The sequence below is a fragment of the Mesocricetus auratus genome, unplaced genomic scaffold, assembly GCF_017639785.1.
Source record: "Mesocricetus auratus isolate SY011 unplaced genomic scaffold, BCM_Maur_2.0 Super-Scaffold_100676, whole genome shotgun sequence".
Taxonomy (NCBI): Eukaryota; Metazoa; Chordata; class Mammalia; order Rodentia; family Cricetidae; genus Mesocricetus; species Mesocricetus auratus.
Genome location: NW_024429266.1, coordinates 2,766,800 through 2,787,770, shown reverse-complemented (window position 1 = coordinate 2,787,770; position 20,971 = coordinate 2,766,800). Strand labels below are relative to the sequence as shown.

General features: G+C 48.9%; 1 protein-coding gene across 2 annotated transcripts in view; it reads left to right on the top strand.

Moving 5' to 3' along the window:
• Kcnh1 (potassium voltage-gated channel subfamily H member 1) overlaps positions 1 to 20,971 on the top strand; it is a 285,008-nt gene that overhangs the window by 68,621 nt on the left and 195,416 nt on the right. Inside the window, exon 6 of one of the 2 annotated variants that reach the window (XM_005082858.4) lies at positions 7,302 to 7,694. In XM_005082858.4, coding sequence (XP_005082915.1) covers positions 7,302 to 7,694 — 393 coding nt within the window. Of the gene's footprint in view, positions 1 to 7,301; positions 7,776 to 20,971 lie in introns of both variants that reach the window. The other variant, XM_005082857.4, reaches the window with a different exon arrangement.

The window sequence follows — 20,971 nt, the reverse complement described above, 5'->3', positions numbered from 1 at the left end:
GTGTGGCAGCCCTGCTGGCCGTGTGTCAGGCTGAGACAGGAGCCCAGGCCACGGGGACAGCAGAGACTGGTTGTAGCGTTGAGCCCTGGGGTTTAACTGAGAGACCCTGCCTCAGTGAGTAAGGTGGACGATGAGCAAGGGTGATCCCTGATATCAACCGTGGGTCTCCACGTCTGCATCCGTGTCCCCTGGCGCACGTGTGCACACGCACGTGTACACACAGAGACCTGTGCGGATCATATAAGTGTGAAAAATGGAAAGAGGAAGGAAGACGTTCTTCCACTCATGCCTACTTCTAGAATGCTGGTGCCCGTGGCTGGAGTGTGAGAGGTGGGATCTCAGAGACGGGAAGAGGGAAATAAACGCGTGTCTCTGCCAACCCCTCCCGCTTACCTCGGTGCCTCCGTAGGGTCCTCTTGAGTACTCACGTAGGGAGAGCTGCAGGAGGGGAATACGGTCAGCCTGGCACCATGGAGGGATGGGAAGGTACCACTGACCCAGGCCTCCCTTAAGCAGGCAGGTTCTCATGGTGCCCAAGATTTGGGATGGAAAATCCGTTTAGAAGTAACTGTGGATTTTATCAGACTGTCGCAGGCAACAGCCTCTTTTCTCAGAAAGAACATCTCCTCCCGAGGGTTTGTTAACCCAGAACGAAGGAGCTGTAGGTGGCTTCCGTTTGCACGCAGCGCGTGGCTGCTTGCAGCTGGGTACTTGACAGGTCCAGCTGAGCAGTGTGTCGCCCAGACTGTGTCTTGAAAAAGACGCGGCGGCAAACCCTAAAACCTCGTCTTCTGTCCACCTGCCTTTCCCTTAGCTGGAATTATGGGGCCCTTCTTCAAAGCATTCGTAGCTCACCTGCATTTGGTTGATATTTAAAAATGAAGCTTGTTCATAGGCAGCTCTCAATGATTAATAGGACTAAGTGCGCCCACACACCCACTTCCTTCTCCTCTCAGCCTTCTCCAGCCCTGGAAGCCATGTATTGCGCTGCTTTTATAATTTTGCCATCTCAAGTGTGTTACGTACATGGAGCCGCAAGCCTGTAGCGAAGGCTGGGGGGATAGATAGCACAGTCCACAACGTACCCGATTCACAAGTTCGAGGACCTGAATTTGACCCCCACAACACTGGCAAAAATTGCCGGTGTGTATTCCAAGTATTGCCAGTGCTAGGAGGTGCAAACATGTGGACCCTAGCCAACTTGGCCTAATTGGCCAGCTCAAGGCTAACGAAGAGACCCTGTCTGGAAATAAAAGCAACACACGCACACACACTCACACACACATACACACATACACATGCGCGCGCGTGCACACACGCACCCCAGCACATATAGATGCATCCATGTACATGCACTAAAGGTATATTATACAAATCATAAACATGGAATTAATCCTTTTTCTCTGAGGATCAGTCAAATAATGCTTGTATGTATATGTGTATGTATGTATGTATAATGTGCATGCTTCTGGTGCTGCATTTAATTTCCTGGTATAAATGTATTATGGACTGCTCAACTCTGTGTCCACTGACGGCTCCTTGGGGTCCTGCTGGTATTTTGTCTATGGTGAGTAAAGTGTCGAGAAACGTTTTTTGCGTATGTTTTCATGTGAGCATGTTTTGGGCTGCGTGTGATTACTCAGCCGTATGATAGTCACTCACTGAGTGCCATTAAGCTGCCATACTCGAAAACCGGGACGGCCATTCCATTTGGTGTTCCTCCTGACGGTACATAAAAGGTCTGGTCGTTTCCTTTTCATCTGCATTTGGTGCCCAGCACTGCCTTTTCATCTCGTATCCTGACAGGTGTGCAGGTGTAAAGGGAAGCCTTCCCACCAGCCTGGTTCCAGAGCCGCATCAGTCCCAAATAAACACACAGGACGCTGTATCAATTATGAAGCCGTTGGCCTTGCTTGTTTCTTTCTAGCTAGCTCTGACTTAAGTATTTATCCCATAATTGTTAATCTAAGTATTTCTCTTACTGGAGAATTTTCCGGGCTTCCTACCCCATGGCGGTTATATCTCGACTTCCTGTGTTTCTCCTACCCAAAGCCCTCCTGGACTCCTAGTCCCACCTATCTTGCTTCCCTATTGGCCAACAGTGCTTTATTGACATATACACAGGACTTCCCCCATCATGCAGGAATGCCTCCTTGTGGTTTTCTGTGTCTCCCTGTGGCTAACGCACGTGTCTGCTCTCCAAAAGTCGTTAATGGTGAAAGGCTGGCCACACCTCTTGCGTGTTTTCTGATTGGACTGTTTTCCTCTTGTTGAATTTGAGATGGTGCATCCTGCAAGCCAGGTCTTTGTTGATGCTGCTCTGCGGGTGTCCAGGTGTCCTCTCCTGACCATGCCTTGTGAAGTCCCGTGTGTCCATTCTTCACGTGACAGATTGTGGTTTTGCCATTGGGCCCAAGACCCTCAAGCTTTTCTCACCGTTTTCTCCTGAGATAGGATCTTACGTGTACATCTGCATCCAGTGACATTTCAGTCTGTTTTTAGATACATAGGTAAGGGCTTACTTTTTGGCCGGCGAGTGTTCACGTGCCCCGGTGGTATGAAAGTCACTCGGGCATGATTTTGTGGGCCCCCGTTTGTGTTCTGTTTTCTATGTTCAGTCTTCTGCAGACAGTCGAGTCTTAATTACTACAGCTGTAGCTGTCCTGAAACAGCTATACCAGTCCCTCCCCATTTTCTTTTTTACTGAGGTATGATTGATACTCAAGCAAATTCCTGCCCCCCCAAGGGGGGGGGATAAACGAAACCAAGGAATCTACATGCGTTTAATGGATATAATTTGGCAGGTTTCAGCCACTCCATTCCTACCGAACATTGCTTCAGGCATTCTAATTCTTTTGCCCTCCCACATAATTTCAGCAAGTTTTTGAGCATATGTGTCTACAAAGGTTCTCGCTAGCATTTTGATAGGAACTGCGCTAAACTTAGATGTCCATTTGGGGAGAATGGGTATCTTTAGTGTGTTGGGTCTTCCAACTTCTGAGCACAGTGTCTCCTCGTTTCCTGGCTCAGCTCCATCAACATGTTGTTGTTTTCAACATTTGAGTGTGACACGGTTTCTTTTTTTTTCCCTATGTTTACACCTACGTGCTTTTCAGCAGTTATAAATGGTAATATAACATTCTGGCGCTCACGTCTGTGACACAGGAATAGAGTGCCTCGCGTGTGTTTCTTGTCTGTTTGAACTTTGCTAAGTGCCCAGTGTGGCGAGACAGGACCGAGTATCAGTCTAAGAGCCCGCGTCTTGATTTTTCTCATCTTAATGGGAAAGTGCTTGGGTTTCCACCATGAAGGGTAGCTGCAGGTCACAGGACCTGTCCCCTCCCACCCCCGCCTGACACCCATCTTTCTCTTTCCTATCTTCTTTCACGTCCCTGACTCCCTACTTTTTGACAAATTTTAGAGATTTTCCCTGTATTCCTACTTCCGAGCTTTTTTTCTTTAAATATCATGAATGGGTAACTGAATTTTATCAGTCGCGGATTTTTCAAATATTCAATTAGTTTGCACTCCTGGAATATACTGCTGTAGTAATTCATTTTGAATACTGCTAAATCCTCTCTGCTGCCAGCTGTTAAGGACTTTTGTGTATATGTTTGTGAGGGATATCTGTAGTCTTCTGTGCGTTCTTTGGTTTGGGGACCAAGGTAACACTAATTTCATGGAATGAATTGAGAAGTATCCCTTCTGATTCTATCTTCTGCAAGAAATTGTGTAAAATTACTGTGTGTAAAATTAAATTTGGAGATGTCTTCATGAAAGCCACCCTTGCTTGGAGAGTTCTGCTTTGGGAGTTTAACAGGAAGAATGCAGTCTCCTCAGTTCTGGGCTGGGAGTTGACACACTGTGCATCTTTGGGGAATCCATCTGTGGTAGCTTCTAAGTTCCGAGCTGTCATTGTCCTTGCTCGCTGCCCCCCCCCTTTGTCTCTGGGGCTCCCGTTGATAATCCCTGACTCATTCACCGTTGTTTCTCTTGGTCAGTGCATGCTGTTTTTGTTTTGTGTTTTGGTACTGTGGTTTGAACCAAAGGCCTTAACAGCAGAGCTGTAATCCCACCCTCCCCCAGTTCCAGTGTTATCTATTAATCTTTCACCACCAGCACTTCTCTCTCCTTTCCCTTCGGCTTCCTTTGACTGGGGCTCCTTGTTTTCCTTCTGCTTGCTTTGCTTCAGTGGGTTCTTCTTCACAGGGAGGGGTTCTTGAGGTGAGAGGTTGGTTACCGGCTAGAGACTCTCACTTTTGTCCCTGCACATTTCCCTCTCAGCTCTGCCTCAGCGGCGTTCCACACACTTTGCTGGGCGGGGTTTTCAATTCCCGTGGACTCCGGCGTGTTTTAGACCACCCCTTGATGTTGCCTCGTGGCCCGTGGATCGTTTGAAGAACGTGCTGTTTAGCTTTCAAGTGTTGGCGTGCTTCTTGCTGTCTTTCCACGATCCATTTACAGCGTGTGTGGGTGGAGAGGAGGTGCTGTGTGGTTTTACTTAAGTGTTTGGGGTTGTCTGATAGACTAGCATCAGGCTCTCCGGATAATGGTCTGCGTACCTTTGAAGAGACTGAATGTTCTGCTCCTGTGTGGGAAGAGGGTTCTGTTGGTATCAAATCCAATGGCTTCTTGGTATCATCAAGTTCTATGTCCTTGTATGCTCTCTCTCTCTTTCTCTCTTTCTCCCTCCCTCCCTCCCTCCCTCCCTCCCTCCCCTCTTTCTTACTTCCTGCTAAGGATGGAACTCAAGGTCCTATGCAAGCCCTCTACCACCATCCTTGCTAATTTGCCGCCTAGTGCTCTATCGTGCGCTTTGAGAGAGAGGTACCATGGATGAGTTTCCCCCTTCATCTCTGTAAGCTTCTGCTTCACACACTCTGAAGTTCTTGTCAGTGCATTCACGTCTTCCTGGTGGTTTGGTCCTCCTGTAATGTCCCCTTCTCTCTGGGATGCTGTGACCATGCCCATCACAGAACAGGAGCTGCAGGATGATTCAGGTTGTGTTGCTTTACTCCCCCATTTCCCGAGGTTCTGTTGCTGAGGCTACCCACTGGGCTTTTTTTTAATCAGCTACTGTATTGGGGGAGAGGGTGGCATCTGTCTGGTTCCTCTTTGTATCCACCCTTTCTCTGCGGGGACTTTCCGTGTTTCCATTCCTTTAGAGCTTGCCCAGGAAATCATGTGTTGGATACTTCTGGTGTTTTTGCCATTGCTGGTACTGGCGTCTATGACTTTTCACTCAGTTTGCAATCCCTGGGGTTCTTTGTATAATTAATGGCATTTATGGACCTGGGAATTTTGAATATTGACTTTAAATCTCTCTTAAGAGTTTTGGTTTGGGGTGGTTTCCCTATGACTTACATAGCAGACGTCAGGGCAGGCACCTCCCAGTTTCTGTCTAACCTGGGTGGAAGAAAGCTTTGTCAGTCTGTCTCTACTGACGCTGAAGGATGGACTATGTAGCCCAGGCTAGCTTCAAACTGGCAGTGCTCCACCTGCCTTAGCCTTTTGGCAGCACAAGTATGTGTCTCTGTGCCTAGCACATTGCTCTTTCTTCTTACGCTGATACTATTCTGGGATGTGGGTATCAGGGGTGACCTCATGCTGCTGGGGTGTGGTGGGCTCTTGAGGTTCCCTCCGCTGCATGATTCACCCCTACAGTGAGAGAGTGTGGCTGCTTCCTTGCAACATTTGGGAAAAGGAAGCAGGCTCCCGGGTGGACCTTTAGGGCACAGCAGACTCTGCAGCATATGGCCCCAGCAGCAGAGTCTTTGAGGACTCTCTGTTGTTTGGAGCTGCATGGTGGTGCCCTGTCCTTTAGCTGGAGATGTGGAACTTTTGTGTGGAGAGGGGCATTGTCTGGGTGCCTTGGTATTCCTAGGTTACTCCTTCCAGTCTAAGACCCAAGGTACAAAGTCAGGGATATCCTGCTGTGTTTTTGTTCCTACTCTGAATTTTCAGAAGCAATTCTATTTAGTTGGTTTTATTTGCTTTATTCTTTGTGCCCAAGCTTCCCCCTTTTTGGTGGGAGGGAGACAGGGTCTTGTGCATCTCAAACTCAGTACGTAGCCGAGATGACCTTGAAATTCTGATCTTTCTGTCTTCCTCGATCCTTCTCCAGTGTAGGGATGGATTGCAGGCAGGGACCACCGCACTGGGATTCAGTGGAGCCAGGGTCAGACCCAGGCTTTGTATGCGTTAGGGGAGCACTCTGTTATGATAAAGATTGAGGGGGACCTTACATGGGGGGCTTTGGCGGATGCCATGGCAGTCAAAGGTGACTGAGGCAGAGGGACAAACATGCCAGGCAGACAGAGCTTAAGTGAGAAGTTTTATTAGAAGGTGGGGGGGGGGGGAGAGAGAGAGGTAAAGAGACACAGAGACACGGAGAGGACAGAAGAGAAGAGGAAGACAGGAAAAATCCTGTCTATCCTAGGGGAACCTCATGGAAGAGAGCGGGAAAGAGAGCCAGGAAAGAGAGGAGAATGGGAGCTTAAGTGGGTGGGGTCTTTCTTTTAAAGAGGTCCTTTGCACCCGTGTGCAGACTATGTCATTATGGAGCCCTGGGCTGACCAAGGTACCTCCTGAGTACATTCTGGCAGGTGACAGGGGCAGGCCAGCATAATGCCTGAGTCTTTACATACTCTACTGACTGAACTACCCCTCTGCTCCTAAACTTTCATAGTTGCTCTAGAGAGAGGTCCTTTTCACAAGGAGAGAAATTCTGTGCACATGTGGAGGATGGACTGTCTTGCCCCCTGCCCCCCTTTCTCAGGGGAGACGATCCCGTCAGTCCCCAGCGCAGTTTGACATGATCCTCAGTGTGTCTATGAGACTGAGCTCCAAGCAAGCAGGCCCTGTGTTCTTTCTTCAGTGCCAGATGCCCAGGGCCTACACCACACTGTCCCTGGCACAGAACAATAAATGTGTAAATATTGGTCGAATAAAGTTGCTTAATTCTCCTGCTCAGCTTCTCACCTGTCACATATAAAATTGGCTAGCGGGAAAGAAGCAGATGAGGTTGTGTTTGGAAATGAGCGAGACAATAAAATGCAGCTAAAGTGCTTAGCACGCTGCTCAGCTTACAGTTGGCCAGACAGCAGGCTGCCATCATTTCAGTATGAGCACTCGTGTTAGCATGCTCACACAAGTTCTCCCGTCCCTCTTTAGCATCCGTTACCACCGCTAACGATCTGTTCGAAGAGTTGTGAGCATTTGCCGCTGGCAGGTATCAATGGGTGGGATGGTTCTGTTGATTCCTAACTCTGTCTCTCTTGGTCATGTTTTTTCCCCGACAGGTCCTGCAACTGGGCTCAGACATCCTTCCCCAGTACAAGCAGGAGGCGCCAAAGACACCCCCCCACATCATCTTACACTACTGTGTCTTTAAGACCACGTGGGATTGGATCATCTTGATCTTGACCTTCTACACAGCCATCCTGGTCCCTTACAACGTCTCCTTTAAAACCAGGCAGAATAACGTGGCCTGGCTGGTGGTGGACAGCATCGTGGACGTCATCTTTTTAGTGGACATTGTTCTGAATTTTCACACCACCTTTGTCGGGCCAGCGGGGGAGGTGATCTCTGACCCCAAACTTATCCGCATGAACTACCTGAAGACATGGTTTGTGATCGACCTCCTGTCCTGTTTGCCATACGACGTCATCAACGCTTTTGAGAACGTGGATGAGGTTAGTGCCTTTATGGGTGACCCAGGGAAGATTGGTTTTGCTGATGAGATCCCGCCACCACTGGAGGGGAGAGAGAGCCAGGTACATCCCTCAAATCTTGGACCTTGTTGTCATTGTCTTTAAAGCTGAATGACATGCGGGCGGTCAGCACAAGAGTCCCCGAGTGGGTGGGAGGCAGCATGAGCGGTGTGACCACAGCAGAGGGAGCATGCGCCGTGGGCATCCTGCCTGACGACCCTGTCCTCTGGAGGCCCAGAGGTCCTGCATGTCTGTGAGGGGGCGTAGAAGAGACCAGAGGCTCACTCCTCCTCCATGTGGAGTGCAGCTGCTGGCTCAGGGAGGGGAGGCAACAGAGGAAGCCATGCATGGCCACTGCACCGGGAACCTTCCCTTTGGCACTCAAGTGTTGTTGGATATTCTGAGGGTGGGGGCCTTCTCTTTATCTGCCCGGGTGCTGACCGTCTCACGGGCTGCTGACTGAACTGGTGGTAACCGATGCATCTCCTCTCATTCTGCTTTCTGGGTGAGTGTGGCAATGAGTTTGGAGGTGGCTGTTGATTGGGCTACTTAGGTACGTGCTGGGGTTGAGTGCCTTGGTTGTGGGGGTCTGTTGCTTTGGAATTTTCATCTTGTAAATGCTCCCCAACCACGCTGGGCATAGGATGTGCTCAGGCGGACACTGAAATGGACGCCTGTGGCAGGAAGGGGCCCCTGGGCTGGTTAGGAGCCAATGTCTCCTTTTGAAATGCAAGTCTCTTTGAGAGAGGCATAGATTGCTACGCAGCTGGTGCTCGGTGGGAAGGTCTCCCCCATTTCGGATTAAGATAAGGTGGCTTGCTTGATAGGCCAGCATGTTCAGCCCTGGGATTATATCGTCTCAGATGACAGAGGGCAGGAGGATTAACAGTGGGCATCAAGGCAGCCATCTGGAGGCTTAGCTGAGGCGTGGCACACCCTCTGGGGGAAAGGACAGCCAAGGAAGGAAGGATCTACTCCCATCCGTGGTAGGTAGCCACGGCTGATGGCGTCACTGTGCATATGCCTTCAGCTCAGCGTCAGCAGTTGCTGAGACACCGGTGGCTCCCTGTAGGGAAACCAAACGGCCATGTTACTCTCCAGTCGAGGGGTAGCTTTGCCACCAGATGCCGTTAGAGTATGGAAGACACAGCTTGATGCGTGCGCACACACACGCACACACGCACATGCACACACACACACACACACACACACACACACACACACACACACACACTAGACCCAGAACAGCCTCTGCTGTATTGGTGTGCTGTGTCTTAAAATACTATTTTTTTTCTTGAGACACGGTCTGTGTAGTTAGCCTGGCACTTGTAATATAGTTAGCTGGATTAAACTTGTAATCCTCCTGCCTCAGCCTCCTCAGTGCTGGTATTACAGGTGTGTGCAAGCGTTTCAAAGACTAATTCCTGGGTGGCTTCTGAGTTTCGCAAGGAGATTAAATGAGTCTGGACAGATCATCTACAGGCTCAGAATTGTCTCTGGTAGGGGTGTTGGCATTCTTCAGTGTGAATTGCAGAGATATTGGGAGGTATTTTCCTCTGTGAATACATCTTCAGAAACCTTTGTGCCATTGGCTCGGATAATTCAAAGAGAATGTTTCATATACACATGGGAAATTAAATTCTTTATTATAATAGATAAATAATCCAACGCTTGAGGGGCTATGGGAGCTCGGTGAGCAGAGTGTTTGTAAGAGCCAGAGGACCTGAGATCAAATCCTAGTACACAGGTAAAAAAGAAAACAGCAAGGTGTAACTGCACGACTGTAGCCCCATTGCTAGGAGCTGGCTGGACAGACAGCCTAGCTGGAACTGAGCTTCAGTTTCGGTGAGAAACCCCGTCTCAAAAGATAAGGTGGAGAGCGACAGAGTAAGACACCAGATGCCTTCCGCTAGCTTCTGTGTACTGTGCCCACCTGCGTACACTCACACATGCGTATATGCCATGTACACATGTATACACGCAAATACATAGCATGCACACACTGTACACACAAGTCCACATATACACACACAGACACCTACATATATGTACTGCACATACCATACACGCATGTTCACACACATACATACATGCCATAAACACATGCACACACATATACACACATATACCATGCACACACCATCTTCTGTGTACTGTGCCCACCTGCGTACACTCACACATGCGTATATGCCATGTACACATGTATACACGCAAATACATAGCATGCACACACTGTACACACAAGTCCACATATACACACACAGACACCTACATATATGTACTGCACATACCATTCACGCATGTTCACACACACATACATGCCATAAATACATGCACACACATATACCATGCACACACCATACACCCATGTACACATACACACACATATATCACACACACACACACACACACACACACACACACACACACACACGCAGCCACTTAGGTTAGTAAAATAAGCCAGGTACTGCTATTTATAGTAGCGGTGCTGGGATTTTGCAGCTAAACGGAACAGGTCTTCAGCTTCCTTGGGTTCACGTTAGATCTGGCAGAGCTACAAACCCATGCGGAAGTGTGGCCCCACAGCCTGGAGGCTGACAGGACAGAGAGCTTGTCCTCAGGCACTGTGTGCGTTGGGTTGGAAAGCCTTTGGTTCTGAGTACCCAGCGATGCATGCGCTCTGACTTTTGGGTTCGAGGGATGGATTGGTAATGGGAAAGGTGTCTGCTATCTGCAGGCTTCGTGTCGGCAAAGGGCTTGGGACCAGCGGTCTTAACACCTCATAGTAGTAGTTCCTGGATTAAGTTTTAAAGTTTTGGGTGACTTCTGCGAGTGTGCCTTCCAGGGGTTGGGTCCCTGGTCCTCCTGGTGTCACTGTGGTCCCAGCTGCAGCCTGGTCCATGTCACTCTGAGTTTCCTGCCAGCTGGGCTCTAAGTCTGTTCTGCATTGGCCCTTACCTCCCTCAGCCCTTTGTACAGACAAGAGACCTGCCCTTTGACCCTCAGTGCTGCGGGAGGAGAGGGGAGGAGGTGAGGTGTTTAGCTGACAATGAATGGAGGTCCCTGGAGATCAGAGATGGGGGATCGCAGGTAAGAAGGCAGGCACAGGGGGACCTGCCCCGCCCATAAGCCGGAGTCACCTGCTCACAGGACTGCTGGTGCCCCTCCTGCCCTTTCTCCATCCTTCCCTATGACAGGGCTGATGAAACAGGGGTACACCACACTGGCTGCTAATGTGTGTGTACACGCCTTGGCTTGTAAGATACGGGAGAGAAGCTGGGCATCGGGTACGGTGGGCTTGGTGGCGGGGAGGAGGCAGCTCTGATGTTGATCTGATATCCAGTGAGGGGCAGACCCCACTGGTCCCCAGGGCCTCCCTTTTGAGAAAAGCTAGCATTAACATAACGGGAGGGAAGGGCTGGATTGGTGACAGGTAGAGGAGGTTGGGTGGCCATGAGGGGCATGCTTCCCCTTTCCCCAAGACTGGAGTGAAGTCCCTTTAGCTAGTTTTCTGATTAATGGTTTGGTGGCTCATACTTCATACCCTCTCAGATCTCACCTTTGGCTGAAGTTGTAGCATTCCTGACCCAAGACTGTAGTCACCCTCTGGTCTAGATTCTTACTCTGGGAGAGTGTAGGAAGAATGAAGAAACTACCGACTTATTTGTCATTTAAAAAAGTACATGGAGTTTAATGATTTGTCCCCGGTCTTTATTTGTCATTTAAAAAAGTACACTGAGTTTTTAATTTTCCCCGGTGATGTCTTAGTTATGTAGCGGGCTGTGTGCCAAATGGAGACCACCAAAGAGGAGGAGACAGGATGGCAGGGTCTTTGTGTGTGTGGTGGTGGCAGTGAGTCTTGAAGGGACAAGATTGGACCCAGCTCAGGTCTGGCTCAGGAAAGAGCTGGATGGAATCGCCAGCGCCTGTGGACTTGGGTCCCGCCTGTGGATATTGCCCTCTTGGTGGTTCAAGCTGAAAAAAATGACCGCTTTTGTTTCAGCTTGCCTCGCTTATGTAGATGGCCTCCGTTTGCGTCATTCTCCATCTGTGAGTGATCATCTGCTCTGGAGGCTGCTTGGGAGCGTGTCTGCACATTAGCTCAGGGTCAGAGGACAGAAAATCGGGAACTAGGTGAGCCGAGGAGGCCTGGGAAGGGCGTGTGGGAGCCCTTGGCAGGGCGTTGACCTGGCATCCTTCCTGGGTTACATGGGGCTGTGAGGGACGAGGCTCTCCCTCCCCTAGGGAAACCTTGGTGCTTGTTGCTTTTGCAGAGTGGAGAAAGAGGAAGGCCACGCGTCTCTGGGTCACCGTCTGGGTGTGCTGGCCCGAGGCATCACCTTCCTGCTTGGCTGAGTAATGTAGAGCAGCCCAACCAGCAGGTGCCAGGCTGAGAGTCACCAAGAGCAAGGCACGCTGATGGTGGTAGCTTCTCTTCATCTTCCAAGGGCCCTAAATACTTTGCCCTGTGACAGGAGGGTGATTTTCCACCTGAGTGTGAGCCGGCTATCACTCTGCCTCCTTGGACTTGGTCTACCCCGCTCTGTAGAGCAGGCGCTGTCCCTGGAGGGGGAGTCTGAACTTTTGTCTGGCACCTGCTGCCTTGAGGCGATGACCCGGCCTGCTGGCTCCCCCATGTGATTAGGCTGGCCTGCGGGCTCCCTGCTCCTCCCTGCCTATGCTTTCTCATGCTGCCTCTCTGGAGGGTTGGGTGGCCAGGAAGACCATGCTTTAGTTCCTAGACCCTTGTTACCTTGTCACTGCAGCCTGGGAACCGCACTGGGTCAGCTTTCTGCTGTTAATGATGCTGGCTACGGCCTGGTGTGGTAGTACAGGCCTAAGGCAGGGTGATAGTGAGTTCAAGGCAAGCCTGGATATATACAGTAAAACCTTGCCAACAAAACAAAACAACAAAACAAAACACCAAAAGAAGTCTGCAGTCTCAGCTACTCAGGAGACTGGAGCAGAAAGACCATGAGCCTAGGCTATACAGTGAGACCCTCCCTCTGACAGCCTCCCCACTTCCCTTCTCTTCAATGTCAAAGACAGATTAGCCCTCACCTCTCCATCTTCTTTTTTATACCCTCTTTTTGTGTTTTCCAACCTTTCACTTGTCCATACTTGACTTTTTTGGGACTTTTAAAAAAATCTTTTGACTTTTCTCCTACTTTCCCAACTTACTCTTTTGTTCTGCTCAATTACTTTTAAAACTTCCTGTACGTTCTGGCTTTGGTTTTTGAATGAGTGCATTTCTGTTCCTGTAACAGACGCAGATGAATGGGCTGCTAAAGAGAGGGTTGGTTTGGCTTATAGTTCTAGAGACCTAAGTCTGAGTCATGTGGCCCCATTGGCTTGGGCCTCTGGTAAGGACAGCGGCCCAGAGTGAACATATCTTAGGGAGGGAAGAGTGACAGAGACCCCATAGACACCTCAAGGATGACTACATCCCATGATGACCTAAGGACTGCCCAATAGTTTCCTCCTCTTCCTCTAGCCCCTTCCCCCAGTGCTATCTGGTGACAGAGCCTTAATGCAAGAGCTTCTGGGACATTCAACATCCAAACCATAGCAGTTATTAGTTTTTCAGAGTTAGGATTGCCATTTGGCCTAATTTATACTTTGAATTTTCTCCTGATATTCTTGATCCTTCCTTTTATCTTGTCAAATACACTGAGTGTAATTATTTATTGTCTTCTTTAAATACCTTGCAGTCCGGGGTCTCTGTGGGTCTCTGTGTGTCTCCTCTTAGGGTCTCTGTCTCCTAGTCTCTCTGACTTTCATTGTTCACATAGATTCTTTTTCTCATGTGATGTTTAATTGTGTACTAGATGCTCTTTGTGAATATTATACAGATATTTTAGAGTCAAGCATTGCGTTTCTTCATAGACTATCCAGTTTTTTGTGCGCGCGTATGCACAGCAACAGTCTCACATGAACAATGGCTGGAGAGCCCTATGGTAAGATCATTTTCTCGTTCCCTTTAGCTGAAAGCCGGTGTAGTTCCAGCTAAAAGCAGGGCTACCAGGGCCATGCCTTCTATCACCTCTAGACATTTGTCTGTGCTTCCTTAAATCCAAGAAGCTGTCAGAAGCAAGGCTCAGACCTTCAGCCTCTTAGATTAGTCCTGGAACTGGCAAATGTCCCAAGGGAGAGCTGCCTGGCTGCTGGACGCACCCTCTGAGTATGCGATTTGACCCACAATGCCTCTCCGCACTGCCGCTTAACCGATGAATTCAAGCTGATTTAAAAGCAATCTGTGTAGGTTCTTCATTGTTCTGAGTAAAAGAATTCATGAGCTTATTAGTCTACTGTTACCAGAAGTCCTCGATAATTCCTCAGGGAAAAATCATTTGAGCTTTGTATTCCTGTGGCATTAATCTGCATCTTAAAAGACTCAATGCATGCCATCTGTATGCCCATCAAGAAAAGTATAAAAGTTGGCAGTGGCTTCAGCTAGTTTTCTTATAGCTTGCCACTCACGGTTATTAGTACAAAAAAAAAAAAAGCATTGCCTATCTAATAGATCAAAATTAGAGCTCGGTTGGTTTTCTATCAGCCCCACTGCTAGGCTGTCCCCGTCTGAATCTCTCACCTGTGGCAGGGCCTTATTCTGTTGCTCACCTGGGATATTGCGATGTGGTCATACCTTGTGAGATCGAGGGAAATGAGAGCTGTGAAGGGAAAACCTCAGGGCAGTGACTAACACAGCAGAGTCCCCGGGCCAGTGTGGCTTTTCTTTTGTCTTCATTATTAATATTTACCTGTCCCTTGACATGGAGGTCTTCTTAACTCCCACATCTGTTTCTCAAGATCGTCGTGGTCCTTTCTGGCTTAGCTCAAATGTGTCTTGCCTTGTCATTCCTAAGCTGGTTCCTCCGAGCCAGGTTTGGTCCATTTTTCTTCTCAGCCTCTACAGAACATTAAGGCATCCCCGGATTATATCTCTAGTCTGTCTTACACTACAGACACACGCTCCATAATTTATGATGCTAGAATGAAAATCAGAGGAATATGAGTTCTAAAATCTCACTTCATGGCAAAGTCTCTATTGACCTGAACGTCCTTGGAGAAACTGAACCAATGGATGTGTGCTAACTGCATGACTACTGGCACTTGTATGTAGAGAATCTCTGTGTGCTTGAAGGAGCTGCCCAGTGCTGCTTGGGAATGCTTGGTCGTGTGTGTGTGTGTGTGTGTGTGTGTGTGTGTGTGTGTGTGTGAAGAGTGTACCTGTGTGATGTGTGTGTGTGATGTGCATGTCTGTGTACATGTGTGTGTGTGATGTGTGCCTAAGTGATGTGTGCATATGTGTGTGCCTGTATGTGTGCCTGTGTGTGAAGTGTGTGCCTGTGTGATGTGTGCATGTGATATGTAGTGTGTGTGTGTGTGTTTAAGTCCTTGTGCATGCTTGTGGAGGTCAGAGGAGGACATCAGATGTCTTCCCGTTTCGATTCCCACCCTGTTCACTTGAGGCAGGGTGTCATGTATTTGTATCTTAAGGGAATAGGGTAAGGAGACATAGCGAAGCTCATTAGTAATGGGTCTAATTGGTGAGCAACGACGACCCATCTCAAACAGCAGTGGCCCAGAGATGAGGGCTGGTTTTTGCATGGTATGGAGACCTGTGGTGGATTGCAAATGGCAGGGCAGAAGAAAGGCACTGTTGTTGCTTCGAGACCATGGTGCTGAGTTCTCAAAGATAGCGGGCACTTAAATACCAACAGATTGATGACTGAGTCAAGATCACTCAATAGTAAAGATAGATAAGCCCAGGGAAATCAACTTTCTCTTTTAATTAAAATGCTGCCCAGTCGGGGATGTCTTCACTTGGGTATGATTGGCACTGACCTTTCATCCATGGGTCTTGGTTTCTTTGCAGGGCATACCAACCATCTTGTGCTTTGAGTTAATTACTGTTATCCTTTTAATTATTCTATTTTCTTTTGAGGTTTAGAAGATGTTTATCCTTTCTGTACTCCTGTATATTTGTTTTCATGTCTAGTCTAGTCTTCAGATTTCACAAAAACCCTTCTAAAGGCAGGGTTCTATGTATGTTGCCTGACAATGACTTTATAGACAAGAAGAGTTTGGGGACTTAGAACAAAGCTAGTTAGACCACCTTAAGGTTTCCATGGTGATTTGTTTAGCCTTGTATCCTGTGTAGTGTAGGGACCCAACTGGATAATTCTGGTTTCTTTGGAATTATCCAGCCCTTGCCAGCCACTGGATACAGGATCCAGAAGAGGGAATTCTCTATGGAAACCACTGCAAATGGTGCTGAGATGCTAACTTCTTTACAATTTGTCCCATGCACAAGAGAGAGTCTACAAATGACACTTAAGTTTGCACGCTGGTTCCCGTGTGTTTCTGGGCATTGGCTAGGACAGAGGGGAGCTCTGACCATTGGTGTTGGAGGCCTTGTAGCAATTAAAAGTCCGAACCTTCCTTTAAGAAGAAGTTTCTCCATGTGCTGTAACCTCATGCATCAGGAAGATTTGTAGATAAAGATCTCAATGTTCCTTCATGGGCTACATGAGTGTCTCAGTGTTCATTCATGGACTACATGAGTGTCTCTCTGAGTGCTGGGCCCATTGTGCCACTGGAACATGCAATGGCATGTATGACTGCACACACAAATTGGGAGTGAACACTCAGGCCCGAAGGCGTGCAGGCATGCTCTCTGTGTTGAGAACTGATCCTCTGCCCCAGCAGGCTTGCTTCAAATACCGCGACTCTGCACCCCGTCACATCATGCTTACATGTTAATCGGAAGAAGGGATTTGAAAGTGGCGTGCCCATTAATAACTGTTACAATTGTGGGGATACATGTGGGGGTCATTCAGGTGGGATGGACTGAGTGAGCTTCAGGGATTGAGAAGACTGCTGTCACATGGATGAGATCCAGGCGGGGGACTTGGGATGGTAGGGCTAGTGTGGAGGTGAGGATGGCGGTGCGGAGAGGAGCGGTCCTCTCCCCGGTGGTGCAGAGATGAACCCAGGAGAGTAGAGCAGATGCCGATCATAAAAGTCAGCCTGTTGTGGGGGTTGGTGGCTTGGTCTGTGATGATTCAGAAAAGATTGTGGGGGGGGGTTAAGAGAAAACAGAAGGCCAGGGGTGCCATGCAATAAAGGGAAAGGTATGCTGGTTTTTACAAAGCCAGATTCTTTGAGCTGGCTATGTCGATGAAAACAATCAATTGCATAGAAAAACCAACAAGCGTCTTGGTGACACCGAGAGGAGAGAATGGGACATGGCACGTTTTTCCAGTTCAAGTATTTTACGGGACATCTCACTCAGTCCAATAAACATCTGTAAAGAGGAGTTTCTAGAGTAGATGGGGTAGCAAATGTGTCTTGTATTTCTGAGAAAAGGTATGGCGTCCCCACCCCACCCCACACCCCTGTGACTTCAACTCTGTTAAGTGGTTATTGATTGACCAGCCCAGGAGCAGCAGCTGTGAGTTCAGGGCTCAGGGAGGTCTAGGGGACATGGCTTCCTCAGGTTGATGGGCTGTGAGGCAGGCCTGAGAGAGGCCTGGCCAGAGTCAGACAACGGCACTCCCCTCTCTGCTAGCACCAGGCAAAATTTCACTAGCTTGACCATGAGCCTATTGCTTCCCCCTGAAGCTGGGCTTTCAGGTGTGTGTGTGTGTGTGCATGCGTGCGAGTGTGTGTGCCTGTGTGTGTGTTTATGTGTGTGTGTGTGTGTGTAGGTGAGTGCCTGCACATGTGAGTGTATGTACATATGAGTGTCTGCACACATGGGCATATGCACATGTGAGTGCCTGCACACGTGAGTGTCTGCACACATGGGCACATGCACATACGAGTGCCTACATGAGTGTGTGCACATATGAGTGCCTGCATGTAGAGGTTGCACGATAACCTCAGGTGTTCTTGGGGCATCTTTACTTTGTGTTTGAGACACCATCTCTTTGTGGCCTTGGACATTGCCTGGTAGGCCAGGCTAGCAGGCCTGGGAGTTTTAGGAGACTCCCCATGGCTTCTTCACATCTTGTTATTGTTGGGAGTACAAGGGGGCTGCCACGCCTGGATTAAAAAACAAACAAGCAAACAAAAACCAAACGAAACCAACCAACCAAACCAAAATTCCCATGTGTTCTGGGGATTGGACTCAGGGTCTCATACTTGCGTGGCAAGTACTTCACCTGGGAGTCATCTCCTCAGGCTGTTTCTCACCTTCAGTGAGGGCAAGGGAGCTAACGGACAGGCAGGCTGGTGCAGTGCCCAGCCTGTTAACCACTTAGTGGCCAGTACTGCTAGTGCCGTCGTTAGCCCAGGACATGATCCAAAAGAACAATCGCGGACCTTAAGGGACACTTGGGTTGAAGAAGTATTCCCTCTGGGGAGCTGCCCGCTGACAACCAGTCACACTCCATTCTTGCTGGGACTGTAGGCTTGGGTGGGAAGCTCCGCTTTCGGGAGTGATTTACGTCAGAGCCGGCTCTGAAGGCCAGGCAAAAACTATGCAGTTGCAGCTTCATTCTGCGTTCTCATTTTTTTTTTTTTTTTTGGTTTTTCCGAGACAAGGTTTCTCTGTATTGTTTTGGAGGCTATCGGTCCAGCCCGGCCTCGAACTCACAGATATCCGCCTGCCTCTGCCTCCCGAGTGCTGGGATTAAAGGCGTGTGCCACCACTGCCTGGCTTGCATTCTCATTTTTAAAAGTATATCTTTTTAAGTCTCACGTTAACTTTGCCTGGCAAGCTGTTGTGCACATTTGTGATGTGCAGCGGGATGTTTCGGTATTCGCAGGTTGCGGAGCGATTAAATCGGGTTAGGTAATGCATCCGTCACTTGAACTGTTCGATGTTTTGTGTATGTGTGTCTTATGTGGGGGGGTGCCCATGTGGGAGAAGGTGTGAGGGGTTCAGAGCGCAGCCTCTGCTGCTGGTACCTAGGGGACTCATCTATTTGATCCTGAGGCAGGGTCTCTCACTTCCTGGGATTCAATACATGACTTCCGGAGACCCTTTGTCACCTCCCGTCTTGCAGGCTAGGATTACAGGTGCATGGCACCATGCCTATTCTTTTTTTTTTTTTAAATCATGGGCTTTGGGTGTCCAGAGTCAGATTCTCACATACACAAGGTATATTTCCCTAGCCCCTGCTAGGTACTTTTTATATGACGTGTACATAAAAGTATTTCAGCTGTGTAATGCATTCTTGTTGATTATGCTCACCATGGTGTCCAGTGGCTCTTTAAAACTTGGCATCCATACCTAACTGAAACTTTACAGCCATTGGCCAGTTTCTCCCGATGTCCTCCCACCCAGAGCCCGTGTAATTTTCTCTTCTCTGCTCAAGTTGAATGTTTTTGATTGTATGTTGACATCTTGCACTGTTTGCCTTCTGTGCCCTGCTTATTCCTTTCCCTAGCACCCTACGTGTCCATCTACTTTGCGATGACAAAAATCCCCCCTTCTAAAAGGTTGTATACCATCTGCTCCTCCATTGGCGGGCACCCGAACTGATTAAGTGGACAATTGTGCATGAACTGCAGTGAACGCAGGTGTGCAGATGTCTGTTCACAGAGGCTTCCTTCTGGGGCAGCAGCCCCTGGGGCAGAATTGCTGGGCCCTGTGGCAACTCTGCTGTTTGCTTTTGGAGGACTTCTTTCTTGGTGGGAGGCACTGGCCGTGCTTGACTGTCACCCAGGTTGCTTGCTGAGAATCTATATTCTCGGGCTCAGCTCCATCTGCTGAGCCCAAGTCCCCAGGCTGACATCTTCGACAGTCTCCTCACGTGGCTCCTGATGGCAGACCAGCATCTGGTATCACCTCAGGTCGTTTGGAGTTGGCTGGACAACAGAATCCCTAATCTTCTATGCCTCTCCTTGGAATGTCTTTCAACTGACCTGTTGGCCACAGCAGATCTTCTGTCTCGCATCCGTGAGCGACAGCAGCCCTTCAGTTTTGAATCAGCTCACGTCTCCTGAGGAGAGGCAGACTGTGCTGCACCAGGTCATTCTCAAGTTCTCCCTCTCTGGTTGCTTTGCTGTCTCCCTTACTCCAGAGCTGGGTAGGAATGATCACACCGCTTTAAACAGCCACCGTTTATTAGGCAATGTATGTGACAGTGTCAGACGCATTCTGGGCTCAGTGACCTACTCTTACTGTCTAAGTTAATGTTTTTATTCACAATTCGATGGGAGAAAGCTACCCCCATTTTACAAGAGTTTTAAGCATCAACCTGACACAACCCTAGAAGGAGCATCTGGAAGACAATCTTAATGAGAGATCACTTACATCCCATTGGCCCATGGGCCTTCTCTGGGGGTTTGTTTTGACTGTTAATTGACGTGGGAAGACAAAGCCCACTGTGGGTGGCACCATTTACCAGGCAGAATGTGTGCGGAGGTCCCAGGCAGTATAAGAGAAGAGGAAGCTGGCTGAGAGCGGTGAATGAACCAGGGTCCGTGCATTTAGTCTCTCCCTGCTCTGGACTGTGGATGGGACCCAGCCCCAGCCTTGACTTCCATTCTGTAAAGGACTATAAACTGGAGTTGTAAGAAAATAAGCCCCTTCTCCCCCAGGTGCTCTTGTCAGGGTGTTCCATCACGGCAACAGAAACGAAACCAGGGCAGGTGGCACGAGCAACATTCCTTTGCCCTAGACCCGGCGCCGGTACAGGGAGTTAGTTTTGTATCTAGCCCAGTCGAGGTCAGAGTGAGGGCTGTTGTAGACACTTTGGCCTGTCTCCTCAAAGGCCCTGTTGGAACAGCACAGCACACGCTGCCCATGTCCCTGTGGAGATCTGCGTGAACTCCGTCTCATGCTGCTCTGACACTTAGTATTTTTTTAATATCCCTTTGAAATTTCATCCTTGCTCCTCCTCATCAGATGATGAGGGACCTGCCATCAAGAGAGGGTACCTTGCCGAGGGCCATGCCCTGTGGGATGCTGGAACAGTAGCTCTTATGAGTTAGTGTGGAGTCTTGCTCTGCTACAGTTAGTGTGGAGTCTTCTTGCTCTGCTACAGTTATGTTGGCATAACATGAGCAGCTGGAACGTGGAAGCTTTCTTTTTCATTTTCTTTGCAGATCCACAGTCCCCTTTCTCTTGGTGGCTGGGGCTCATAGTCCCTAGTGTTGTGGCTTAGTCATACTTCCTCATATTTACAATTGAATTCACCTTCCTTGGTATGTAAATCTGCAGAAAAGGCTGTTTATAAAAGGGCACCTTGACAAGGCTATAACTCCAGCCTGATTTGAAATGCTGCTGTAATTAGTTGCAGATC